Source organism: Cibotium barometz, chromosome 14 (genome assembly GCF_041138505.1).
Source record: "Cibotium barometz isolate CiBa-2024 chromosome 14, ASM4113850v1, whole genome shotgun sequence".
NCBI lineage: Eukaryota > Viridiplantae > Streptophyta > Polypodiopsida > Cyatheales > Cibotiaceae > Cibotium > Cibotium barometz.
The window spans coordinates 51273655-51287551 of NC_141059.1; the positions used below are offsets into that span (position 1 = coordinate 51273655).

General features: G+C 37.4%; 1 protein-coding gene across 1 annotated transcript; it reads right to left on the reverse strand.

The window, feature by feature from the left end:
- Window positions 1-12143: 12143 nt before the first annotated feature.
- Window positions 12144-13745, reverse strand: LOC147632156 (uncharacterized). The gene is made up of 7 exons (XM_086808010.1): window positions 13626-13745; window positions 13424-13552; window positions 12985-13107; window positions 12752-12814; window positions 12500-12651; window positions 12275-12407; window positions 12144-12200 (listed from the first exon to the last, which is right to left on the reverse strand). Exons 1-7 carry the CDS (start codon window positions 13743-13745, stop codon window positions 12144-12146), a joined length of 777 nt encoding a protein of 258 aa, XP_086664136.1.
- Between the last annotated feature and the right edge of the window lie 152 nt (window positions 13746-13897).

Genomic DNA, 13897 nt, shown 5'->3' on the forward strand with positions numbered 1-13897 from the left:
CTTGAGAGCTTTGGAGCTTCTCTCTCCTCCAACCTGGTCAACTAGAATGATTTTTTTATAAAATTGGATTTCCCTTATGGTTGGAGGTCACCGTTAATTTATCAATTAATTTATCTGAAGAAAATCCTTAGGAGTCAAAGTTAGAAGTAAAATGAATAAATTTTGGTTAGACCACAACCACGAGAATGGCGGGCTAGTAAATTATTCGCCCATATCTCAAATCTGAATCAAGCAAATCTTGTGACCAATTCCGAATCTTTAATACGAAGAATAGACTACCGCAAGACGGCTGATTTAGGGGAGTACTCCTAGATCGATATCATCAAGAAATGAGTTGGAAATTCACTAAAATTGATGGGTGGATTACTCTGATATAAGAGATTCATGATTTTCATTAAGAAAGTCAGGTTTTCAAGAAAAAAGATTTTTTTATGGAATCAAACTCCAAATGGGAAACTTCTTACTTGCATAGAAACTCTGTTTTGAAAAGGAATGTTTTACGCCAGAATGCTGGAGGAAGCATTTGGCTTATGTTTAATTAAGGAGAGATTCGTTTTGCAACAGCTGGCAGGGAGTCATCGAAGGACATCGCTTTGCGGGGCAAAGCTTGCCAAGGTCTTGACCAGCCTCGAGATGGTTAAAATGGTGCGCTTCCGGTACGATGGGCGAGGATCGACGAAGCGGTCCCTGAGTGAAGTGCTAGGACACCTAAGTAGCATCCTAGAGGGTCTGACCAGGTGATGCATGGGCTCGAGGTTGCTAGGACACCCATGTGTATGTCAAGGAAGATATGGATGGACTAGAAAGGAATTAATATTGTGAACTGGAATTTGATATTGGATCTCGTTTGTTGACTAGCTGGTCCTCTTCAACGGAGAGTCCGGATGATATTTTTGTAAAACAATGAGCCAGATATTTTGGAGGATTATGATCAGTAATACTATGGTTTCATTAAAAGATTGCTTTAAAGAGAGCTGAATCTGTTAATGGCAATTTCATATTGGTGTGTGCGTAAGTGGTGTATCTAAATTATATTTGCATGAGTGCCGGCTAGGGGGCTTGGGAACTCTTTTCCCTGATACTCGGGACAAAACTCAAATCAAATTTTATATAAAGGGATCCCACAATACAATGGTTGGGGATTAAGGCTAGATCGATGGATTCCTGTGACACAATTAGTTACGATTAAGTTACGTTAGCTGGATTAAGTCTCCCAGGAAGACCCTTGTTCTGTGGGAAAGAATTCAGTGGCTGTGCCTTGTTTAAGGGAAAAAAAGCGGTGATTCTATGAACCAAGTGCACGTCCCTTCCTTTGATCTGGCTATGTGACCTACTGGTTTGGTTAGATTAGAAAAGTTAGTTAGGGCCTTGACTCATTAGACTAATTCTTCTGTTAGATGATTTTCCTGGTGGAATCGCCCATGCCTCCGGGCAAGGGAAGTTTTTTCGGGTTTGGTTTCGGAGGAGCCGCCAGGCTAGTCTCTCGTCGGGACATCCATGGGGGGCGAGGCCCCAAGTGGGAATTTTCCTGCCCTGCATGAGAGGCCGATGCTGCTACTTCTGCTGCTAGCTACCCCAGAGGGGGGGGGGGCATCGCAGAGAGGGCAGGGGGGGATCTCATAGCTGGTATCAGAGCTTTGTTGAAAGCTTAAGAGGGAAAAATGAATTTTATCAGAAATTTAAATAAAAATTTAGAAAGAACGTTTACATATTGTTTTTTCATTCCTTAAGCTTCATTAATGAAGACTTTTAATCGATGAATCAAATTTTATTGATGGAAGTCCCATGCTTATTTGTCATTCCTGATCTCACTCCATCTCAGGATATGACTGCTTTCGCCTTTGAGCATATCCTTTCCTTCGCATGTCTCGAAGGAGCAGAGCAAGGCTTGCAAATCATTTTGAGGAATTGTATTTTCCAGACCCAGCACAAAGGTGTCAGCATGTGGTATTTAGGGCAGTATGTCCATGTCTCTTGCTGCACAGCCAATGCTTGATGCTGAGGGAGAATATCTCTTTGACTATGATACTGTTGAAGCTAAAGGTGGTTCATGGTGCGATCCTATATCGCCCCACACCTCCATATTTTAGACTATCTTGCCATATTTATAGACTTCTTAGCTATTTTGTTCCGAAAGGAAAGATTGTAGCACCCTTAGCAGTAAGGGAACACTTGTACCACGGCATGTCTGTAGCCCAGTATCGCCATTTGATGCATTTTTCGTGGAGGTTTTGACTTTTTGGAGCTTGGATGCTCTATGTACTTATTGCAACCTTTATATGGAAAATTTCTAGTTATATAAGTAATTTGTCTATTAGATGATGACGAGTTGAAGAAATAAGATCTATCCCTCGAACATATGTCGTAGATCTCTAAAAAGATCGATTATCTTATTTAAGCAATTTAAGAGCTTGACCCTGATGTTCTCAAAGCCCTTCACAGAACTCAGCCAGGTCCCTTCAAGGATGAAGGGGAAAACTTGGGCGAGGCTATGGAGAAGTGGATCGAAGCGATGGAAGAATACTTCGATGTCACCAGATACAACGAGAGGAGAAAAATGGCTCTTGCAAGGCTGAAGATAGTAGAAACAGCCAGGGTGGCATGGAGAAACCCTTGCGAGACCAACCATCTAGATCGAAACACCCAGACATGGATTGATCTCAAGGCTTATCTAAGGAAGAGATTCTATCCTCCTGGCCTTTTGGAAACCAGGATTAATGAATTCTTGGAGTTGACTCAGGGGAGCAGAACTATTGAAGAGTATCACCAAGCATTCACTCTCCTCCTCAAATACTCGCCACCCACTGCTGGATGAAGAACATCTGATGGTGGCCAGGTTCATTCGGGGAGCAGAACTATTGAAGAGTATCACCAAGCATTCATTCTTCTCCTCAAATACTCGCCACTGCTGGATGAAGAACATCTAATGGTGGCCAGGTTCATTCGGGGAATGAACGAACCCTTGGATAATCTAGTAAAGAATGCCAAGTAAGTTTCAATGGCAGAAGCATTGAGGATGACGAAGGATTTCGCCAAGGCCTTTGTTGTGAAGGTCCCGCCAAAGCTCCCTCGTTCTTCAAAAGATTCTAGACACGTGGAAGTTCTTCCAACCTTTTGCCTCCAATAATATAAGATTCCTTCCCCCAGCTTTTGAGGTGTATAGGTGTAAGAACCTCCCTTTCTGATCTTATAATTATTCCCCTCTCTGAAATAAAAGAAAGATTCAATTTTACCCTATTTTGACCTAGAGAGAGAAAATGTCTAGAGGGAGATAGTCCAAAATTGAGATATTTTTGGATATAAAAATCCTCCTAGTGTCTAAAATGGGTTCCCCTGAAACAAAAATTCAAAGAAATTAGTTGGACTTGGTTAGAGGCCTCCCTCACATATAAATAGATCCTTAGCCCTTCGTAAAAAAATATGAGAACTATACTATGCCAGTATTATGCTGAAATAATGATATTTTCTATTATCCTCTAGAAACCTCTACAAAATTGAAGAGATTGAAGCTTCTCTCTCTCTTCTTCCTTGGTGACTCCTACAACATACCAAACCAATTGATTTGTTGGGGGCCTCTACTGTGATCAAAGAATCAAGTAAATTAGAAGGTAAAGTGTGGATTATCGTCTTTTTCTTATTAAAACTCCAAATGCTTCTCTTCTCAACCCCTCTCAAGCTTGAGAAGCTTAATTTGAATGGCTTTTGAATACTATTGAAGTTCTTTGATGTATTGTAATAAAGAAACATATAAATTTCCATGTATGCTTAGTTTATAATGGTTTTTAAGCATTTCTCTCTCTCCCCTAAAGAATGGTCATTCCTATGACCTATTCTCAATCCAAATGAAGCTTCTCATGAAGCATTTCTCTAATCCAAAAGTAATTTCTATGCTTGTCTAATTGGAGGCCAAAATAATGGCTTTTTAATACTTTTATGATATTTATTTCATAGAGAAATTATGAATCAATCCATAATTGGATAATGATCCAATTAGTGGTCATTCTAATCATATCAATAATATTAAACTTCATTCTTTCAATTAAATTGAGAATTATCAGTAATAGCGGCAGAGCTATGGTAAAATTTCTGTAAAATAAACACATAAAACATTTTCATTCATAATATGAAAAAAAGACTTCCTACCATATTCTAGGAATTATCATCCTAGATTAATTGAATGATTCTCATTGAAATCATGGAGAAATTAATTTTTATGTTTATGCTTAATTAATAAATTAAGAAAAAGAGAAATTTTAGTAATTTATTTTTATGTTAAAAGAGTAATCCCCATGACAATGGAAATCCATGTATTCCAATGAATAATTTTTTTTTGGAATACTAATATAATGTATATTTTATGAATGTATATTTTAGTTAAATTTATCTTTTTGTATAGATAAATTTTTATGATGAAAGAGGAATTTCCCACCATATTGAAATTCAAATATTTAAATAAGGAAAGTATAATTCCTAGTGCAAAGGAATTAATGAAGATTTTTATTTAATTTTCAAGAGAAAATTTAGTTCAATTTATCTTTTTACATAGATAAGTTTAAATGATAAAAGAATTCCTATTACATTTAGAATTCCATCAATTGGATGGGAAAAGAGAAATTCCTATCACATTGGAATTATTGGATAATTCATTTAAATTTAAAGAGGAATTTTTAGATAAATTTATTTATTTAGAATGAGAATTGAGATTTTAGAGTGGATGTACATACTTGTGCCAATTATTTTAAAGGCGTTCGACATGTTTCACCATGTTATTATTTCAATATTCTTCTTAGAGTGAGAGGGAGCTTCACACTACTCATAGCCTTAGGGTAGTCTCTTTCAAAGCAATATTAACTTATTGGTTTCAAAGCTATGATCATAAAGCAAAGAAGTCCCACATCTTTCATAGGTTGTACAAAATGCAAAAAAGTGTTTGACAATTATTTTTAAGGTGTTTGACAATTATGCGAATAAGAAAATTGAGGTTTTAGACTAGCAATACATATTTGTGACAATTATTTTGAAGGTGTTATGAATTTTCACCATGTAATTATTTCAATATTATTCTTAGAGTAAGTTTTTGCCTAAGGCAGAAAGTTCATCTTGGCTACTATGCTATCATTCTATCTAATGGGAAAGAAGAGAATATTCTTCTTAAGTAAGAGGGAGCTTCATACTGCTCATAGCCTCAAGGTAGTCTCTTTCAATATTAACATGTTAAACACACGAGAGAGAGAGAGAGAGAGAGAGAGAGAGAGAGAGAGAGAAAACAAGAAAGACTGCTTTGAAAAGTCTAACCCTTTTGTTAATCAACTTAAAGGGTTTCAATATAAAAACAAAGCTATTTATTTTGTTATGACTAGTTGAATTACATTCTAGGATGCACCTTGGTATTGTTAAACATGTTTCTTGAGGGGGAATGTGCTTCATGATGGAATAGCCGTGAGTTTATTACACAACGCTCAATAAGGGTGAGGAGACGAAGTGCTTTGTTGCTTCTTCTTAGTTTTGCTCGTGCATGTGCTAAGCCTTGAGGAGAATTTGAATGAGCTATGGGCATTGTTAGCCTCTTCTAACCACTAAATATATTGATGGGCTCGTGGAAAAGACTGCCATATTTGCAACGCACATGCAAATCTCCCAAAACCCCCCAAAAGTAAACTAGGGATAAAAACTAAACTAGGGATAAAAAGTAAACTAGGGATGAGGGTGGCGGCTGGGAAAAGGACTCGGATCATAGATTCGGGAGGTTGGGTAATCATTTGCATTGGGTTTAAAGATTTTTGAATCTTAATCATTTTTCAACATTTTCTTCTTAAGAAATCTATTGGTTGCATGTAGTGGTCAATTAATAAGGTTTGAACGTCTTCCCAAGGTAAACTAGGAAAAAAAGTAAACTAGGACACGTAAGAAATATGCAAGATTTTCATTATTATTCAAAAATGCCCGCTTCCACCTTGTCATATGTTGCTTCCACCACCTCTTTTACTCAAAGAAGCTTGCTATTGACTAAACATTAAAGGTAATTTGCTATCTCTCTCCCTTGTCTCTAAATCACACAGTCTATTTGATATGTGGTAGGAAAATCAAAAAACAAGGTCTGTGCAGTAATCTAAAAAAACTAGGGAAAGTAGGATTGTGTAGTAAACTAGGACTGTGAGCGAACTACAACGGTCAAAGGGATAAATGAATAGCATTATATTAAGAAATTTTTTTCCCTTTTTAAAACATAATAACTTTCTAAATATGTCCATGTGTGTGTAGGATGAGCTTGTGGATTGAAGATCCTAGGATTGAAGATGGCCCAAGTAAGCAAACTACGATCGAAGAATACTTGGTGCCTGATACAAGTAGCCAAGAATCTAGTGAGAGTCAAGAAGAGGATGGTTTCTTTGCACAAAGAGTTGAAAGCAAAGAAATTGAAGAAAGTGCCAAAGAGACTTAATCCACTGCTTTATCTATCGCCTATATATTTCTCCTTTGATAGGAGAAGTTATGATGTGATGGTCAGTGTTATTCAAGGGGATTTGTCGATGACCATTGAGAGTCTTAAGACTTTCAATTCTAGAGGAATCCTTGATCTGAAGAAATGGAGGCGAATGAAGGAAAACCTTTGCTTGGATCAAAATCAAGATGGCTCCCTTGTGCTTTGCTTAAAGTCATTTCCAAACTTAAGGATATCATGCATAGACGAATGGGAAAATATTGTCATAACATGTCATAATATATTGGAGTGTGGAGATCATAGAGGGATAAAGGAAACCCTTGAAACCATTAAAGAAACATGGTGTGTTGACATTCGTCAACATGGAATCCCTATTTCTTATGTAAAGGACTTCATTAATTCTTGTGCTTGCAAAAACATGGTAAAAGGAGTTGATAGAGATTCTATTCTACGTTGGCTTCACAAGAACCCAAAAAGAGAACCCACGACCATTTTGCATATTGATAGCTCTAATGTGGAGAGGCAAATGATAGAGATAATGATAGAGCACAAAGTGAGGCTTGTGAAAGTTTGCTCAACAAAAAACCAAGGGCCATCAAAGAGGGTTGTTGATTACTTTTGCCATAGAGGTGGAAAACCTAGTCAAAAGGGGACACTAAGGAGATTGAGGACCTTAAAGAAGTGTCATTGTCCATTTAAGGTACAAGTGGAGTATTTGAATACCATAAGGGACATGTTCCTGGCACTCGAAATGATCTATATCATTTGCCAGTCCATCCTATTGTCATTGAGCGTTGTATAGAGGATTTGTTTGACATTGGTAGCTCTCGCCATGTAGCAAGGATGCCACTCTCAAAAGAGAGATTGCATATGGAGAAATCTTCAGACCTAGATCGCACAATCTTTAGGTTTTTCATGATTCCAAAAGAGGTCTCCATGTTGTCATACCAAGTACGCAATCAAGGTAGCATTCTAATACTCATTGACATTCTTGGTTTCTTTTCTATGTGGATAGATATTCTTGACATTCATGTTGTTGCAGACAAAGCTACAGAAGATGATTGAGCATTGATGTACATGGAATGCTTGAAACTAAAAACACAAAACAAGGTAAGTTTGGTGGTTTTGCTTGACATCATTGGAGTTCCGTTATTTCTTACCATACATTCTTAATTGCATGTTTTGTGGATATAGGTGCTATATTGCCATCCCTACAATCCTCAAGCAAAGGAAGACAAAGGAAAACCATTCATTCTTATTTTTCAAGATACGTGAATGTTACAAATGGCACTTTGATTCTCCTTGCATAACTCATGGGCTATGGATAGTGCTTTCAAGACAAATAAATTTAGCCTACCATTATATGCAGCTGTACTACCAAACCAACTTGGAGTTGGCATTCCAGTGTGGTGTATGATGTGCACTAATGACCCAGGCTCTCATCAAGAGAGCATTGCCTTGGAGATTACTATGAAAATGGTTTTTTCAAGAATGGGAGATATTCGTCCTATAGCTCTAGTCATTGACAAGTGTCCACAAGAACTAGAGCCATTGCTTAAGGTGGTTGACGAAGATCCCCATTGTTGGGTTCAATAAGAGCAAGAAACTCGCCAACAAGCTGCATGCCATGTCATCCTGTGTTGGTTCCATGCTAAGAAAGCTTGGGTTGAGAATTTGTTACCACAAGTAAGAGATTGCAATATTTCAAGGCTATGGACTGTGGGTATGCAGTAAACTAGGACTGGATAGTAAACTAGGACTGTGCATGAAAACTAGGACTGTGCAGTAAACTAGGATTGTGCAGTAACCTAAGACTGCGTAATTGAGAGTAGCTTAGGATATTTGATTTAATATGAGTTTTTTGTTATAATTTAACCTCTAACAAAAATGTGAAAAATGTAGGTTCCCAAAGAAATACAAGATGAGATCTACACATCAATGTCAGATCTCATGCACTCGGTTACAAAAATGGAATTTGAACAGAAGTATCAACATTTCTTACAATGTTACAATGCACATGACAATATCATTTGATATGTAACAAATGGTTGGTGTGGGTCTACTTGTGTATGGTGAAGACGATGGCCAAAATTTGGCCGATTGTTTTCTTATGGGAATGTTGATACTATTAACTTGGTGGAGCGCCTATGGCAGTACATAAAATACACTCTCTTGGATGCACAAATCAACCGGTCCATGCTTGAACTTATACATGCCCTTGTGGGTGATTCTAAGACTAGCAGGCGCATGGGTGGAACTATGCTTGAGTTCTTCAAGCAAAAGCAAGAAATAGGTAATATCACTAGTTCTTTTAACATTTTTGTTGTATTCATTTAAAGTATCTTAAATCCTCTTCTTGACATTTGTACTTCTTGATCTAGCCGATTCTGGGCGCTTTAGTATTCGTGGATTGTCAAAGATGCACACTTCAAGGTTGTATGCAGGGGAGAGAATATTACAACGATTTGAAAGTGACCCCTCATCGTTGAAAGTTATCAATGAAATGGCCTTGTCATTCAAGATTCAAAGCACCTCTTCTTCAAGCCAATGGTATCATGTGAGTATGCAATCTAATTATTATGATTGCCCCAATTGGACAAGTGACTGCAAGCACTTATATGGCATAAGATTGATAATGAGGCATCACTTTCTTGAGTTATACAACTTTCTTCCCATTATTGACAATGCACGCACCTTGGGAATGGTTTCTATGGATCACGAGATTTGTGAGACTTCTGCGAGCCCTTGTAATCAGATGGACATGAAAGAGGCCAACACAAGCGAAGACATTCATCTCTGCATTGAAGAATTTAGAAGAATTTTAAGTCAAATAGAGGAAGAATTGGACACAAAGGACTCTACAGAAAAAGAATTATGCTTGACACAGCTACAAACCTCAAAGGAGTACCTTACAAATCTTATCAAGCCAAAGGAGATTGACATGCCTACAAGAGGGAGTGTTCGTCAAATTCAAGCACATGTGACAACAACTAGGCTTGGCCATGGAAGGCCAAGAGAGCCTTTCAATACCATTCCAACTTCATTTGAGGAAGCTGAATTGTGGTCCCCCAACAAACGAGCTCATGTAACCAGTGTATTGAGAAGAAAACATCAACGTGGTAGACATCGTATTCACTTTGATAAAAGACCACGTATTTGGTGCCCACATTGCTGCACAAAAACATTGATGGTAGACCCCCTTTCTACCCTCTCTTGTCACACTTGCCATGGTTTATTGCCTTTAACTAAAAGACATGCTCCCATCGGGTTGAAGGCATCCTCATAAACAAGGATGTGCTATTACGCAATGGATTACAAAGCTTGCAATGTAAGATCATGTCTTGTTTGTATGGTGATTGTAAGGATGAGGAGAGACACTTTTCTTTGACTCTTCCAAGTGGACAAGTCCTCGAAAAGATATACGCATCGCGCGTTAGACTTATGCTATTGTACACTTGATATATATCATGTGGAATGGAATGGTTGAAATGTTTTGGTGAAAGCTATATGAGGAAACTAATGTTGTGAAATGGTGGCAAGTACTGTCTTGTTTTTCAGTATTTGTGTAGCATTAGATGTATGTACGATCTCTCTCATTGGTAAGCCTTTCCACATAAACTAGGAGATTGAAGTAAACTAGGACCGTGCAAAAACTAGGAAAAGCGGAAGTACAAGCTTGCAATGTAAGATCATGTCTTTTTTATATGGTGATTGTAAGGATGAGGAGAGATGCTTTTCTTAAGATACTATACACTTGATATCAATCATGTGGAATAGAGTGGTTAAAATGCTTTGGCATGATATATATGAGGAAACTAATGTTGTGAAATGGTGGCAAGTACTATCCTGTTTTTCAGTATTTGTGGTAGCATTGGATGTATGTATGATCTCTCTCATTGGTAAGTGTTTCCACATAAACTAGGAGATTACAGTAAACTAGGACTGTGCAAAAACTAGGACAAGCAAAAGTACAAATGGAAGTACAAGCTTGCAATGTAAGATCGTGTCTTGTTTATATGGTGATTGTAAGGATGAGGAGAGACGCTTTTCTTTGACTCAAAAGGATATACGCATCGTGCGTTAGACTTAAGATATTGTACACTTGATATCAATCATGTGGAATAGAGTGGTTGAAATGCTTTGGTGTGATATATATGAGGAAACTAATGTTATGAAATGGTGGCAAGTGCTGTCGTGTTTTTCAGTATTTATGTAGCATTGGATGTGTGTATGATCTCTCATTGGTAAGCGTTTTCACATAAACTAGGACTGTGCAGTAAACTAGGACTGTGCAAAAACTAGGACAAGCGGAAGTACAAATGGAAGTCTCACGTAATATTTATAGCGTAAGCGACAATGGACTTTGCCTTTGAATTTGCCAATGGATGATATTGAAGACTCATAAAGCCAATGAGGTTTGCAAGTAGTCTCACATCGATAAAAAGTGCAGTTTTGCATAAAGTAATAACCAAGGAGTAAACCAAAAATAACTACTGCATTGACACATGTATTGAACTCATCTAATACAAAATCTTTACAACCAAAAGATTTAGCATTCCATGGAAGTGTAGCCTTTCAAGAAGTGTACAACTTATCTCGAAATGTAATTTTGTACCAACTATAAAATCCCAAAATAAGACTTATCTTCACTATTGTGGAGACATACAATGTCATATATCATGAAATGGCATAAGCCTTCCATTGACTAAGTTCGCAAATCTAGTGCCCAAAAAACTAACATAGCAAACTAAGAAGGTCACGATGCTAAGGGCAGATGCTCGTCCAATACATGGCTGAGCCAAGAACTGAACTCATCCTTTAACTTCATGACATATCCATGGTCGAACCACTTCTTTGATAGCTACACAAGAAAAAAAGCAATGTTAGAGTTTACAACACCAAAATCACATTAAGCACATACATCGCAAGAGATTTCGTATGGAAGCTTTTTAATAAACATGTGCATACCCAATGCTTTGGAGGTGTATCTATAAGGCTCCCATCAATTAGTTTCTTGATAAATGCCATTACATAAAATCTGCAATCAATTGCGTTTGGTTGTTTTGGCACCTACAATGTTTATCGACATATGTCTCAATTGATCCAATCCAAAAAATGCCATATATCATGCTATATAAAGGACACAATATTGAAAGCCAAAATTAACTTTCACATACCTCTATACACTTCAACTCAAACCCAGTGGATGGGCATGCAAGAGACTCTTGTAATGGTCCATGTGTGCAACTTGAAGAAATTGACTCAAGAACTCTAATAATATATAGATGTAAAATGTTGGTTAGCATTTACCCAAGCATTATGGATTCATGAACTTCAAAGTAAACCTCTTGTCTTACTGTTGCACAATGGAAACATACTCGCCCGAATTCCCTACATGCAGTGAGTCTAGGTGTGCAAGAGTATTTTTTTCTCGATGACAAGCCTCTCACCTTCATGATGTGGTAATTATAGACCACAAAAAAGAGTCCAATGATGCCTGAAAAACATGAAGTTGTAAGTGCTTTGTCTACTAATGACAAAAACAAGAACACATGCATCAATATGAGTAAACTATTGACTTTACCTATGTACTAGAGGTAGAAACAAGAACACATGCTTGCTCATATCAATATGTCCAAAGAAATTTTGCAATGAATTATTGCTCTTTGGATGCCATGAAGCCACATATTCATACCACAAACTATCCACGAATGAAACCTTCTCCAGAGCATCTACAGGTAGGGTTTTTTCCATCCACCTACAAAATCAACATGCTTTAAACATCTTTGAGCTGCAAATCCAAAAACTATATTTCAGAATTAAAAAAATTACCGACATGGCAAATAGGTTAAGCACGCGAGTAGACGCTCCCACATGCATGATTGACTCGGCTAGTTGCACATCCACCTCGGCAATGAATCCCCAACGTGTAGAGTGTAAGTGAATAGTTTCTCCATGTTGAAGTCTACATAACCAAAAATCAAACATGTTAAGATTGAAACCATGCATATGTTAAGATAATTCAATATTCAAGCCATAGAGTTAAATAAAGTATACCTTTCATAGACCGCACTTAGATCTTTTACCATGCCCAAGACATTGTGCGTCTTAATCTCACTAGTGGATATTGTTATTATTACATTTGAAGGCTTACTCTCACTCGGAGAGCTAATATCAACATGAGATGCATTTACATTGCAAGCCATCCCCTTCAAGTTCAAACAAACAAGACTTGACATAAGGAGCCAAGGTATGTAAAATAAAGCCTACTCTTAAATTGTGTACAAAGAGACATCTTCCACCCCTTACCTTCTTCCGTTTCTTACTTTTTTTAGAGAGCACTACATGAGCCTCTTTGTTGACAATTTTCTCCTAAAGTGAGGAAACAAGAAACAATGCATATTTATGTATATTAGTGTAAGGAAAACAAGAAATAAAGTAGTACAAAGGTTGAAGAGTAGTATTTCCATACCATCGTAAGGGAGGCTTTTCCCTTACAAGAAATAAAGTAGTACAAAGGTTGAAGAGTAGTATTTTCATACCATTGTAAGGGAGGCTTTTCCCTCAAATTCCACATTTCTCATCGACACTTCCTCCTCGATATTTTTGTTTCCATGTGAGGAGCCTTCACTATCATGGATTTGAACATTTTTCTTTGATCGAGTCTTTTGAATTGGAAGATTACAAAGTTTCATAGCAAATACAATTTAAGGTTAGTACCATGTTTACAAAGAAGCCCTCTCACCAACTAGTACATCAGAAGCCCTCTAACCAACTAGTACATCCATCTCTTACCTTCAAAGGAGAAAAAACAACACACTTTTGCCTCTTCTTCACTTGAGATGGAGCCACGTGCTCATGGTTCGCCTCATTAATGATTTCCTTATAGAGGGAGGAAAATGGATTGAGTGGCATGTTATGAAAGTAAAGAAAACAAACAACAAACAAGCTAAAAATATCAAAAATTCATTTCTTGCATACCAAAGGAAGAGACTCTTTTCGATTTTCATCCTTGTCGCTTGTCAATATGTCCTCTTCAAGGTTTTCCATCCGTTGAGAAGCCACTTCACCATCATCATTGTCACAATCATCACTTTCTTTTTTGCGTCGCTACAAGATGCAAAATGAGAGCTTAAGAATATTCATCAACAATTAAGGTTAACAGGACAAGAGAAAATCTCACATGTTTGGAATATCCCTCGTTAATGCGCCGTTCAATCCCTTGAATGCGTTTCTCCTTGTTCGCCATGTATTGTTCCATGCCCTTGGCAATAAACCCCTCGATAAATGCTTCCTTTTGCATGTTATAGGCTCTCTGGACAAGTTGGATGGAGCTTTCTTTTCCCAAGCATCTTCGGCCAAAAGTCTTTGTTTCCTTTCATTGTTTTTCATGTTGATTTGAAATTTAAGTTGTGCATCTAGAAACCTTGTTTGTGATTGCTTTGCAACACTCTT

Coding starts and splice junctions, on each gene's coding strand:
- LOC147632156 (XM_086808010.1), bottom strand. CDS start 13,745: ATGCAAAAGGAAGCATTTATCGAGGGGTTTATTGCCAAGGGCATGGAA. Junction 13,553..13,625: donor ACGAGGGATATTCCAAACAT/GTGAGATTTTCT, acceptor TGCATCTTGTAG/CGACGCAAAAAAGAAAGTGA. Junction 13,108..13,423: donor GAAAAGAGTCTCTTCCTTTG/GTATGCAAGAAA, acceptor CCAATTCAAAAG/ACTCGATCAAAGAAAAATGT.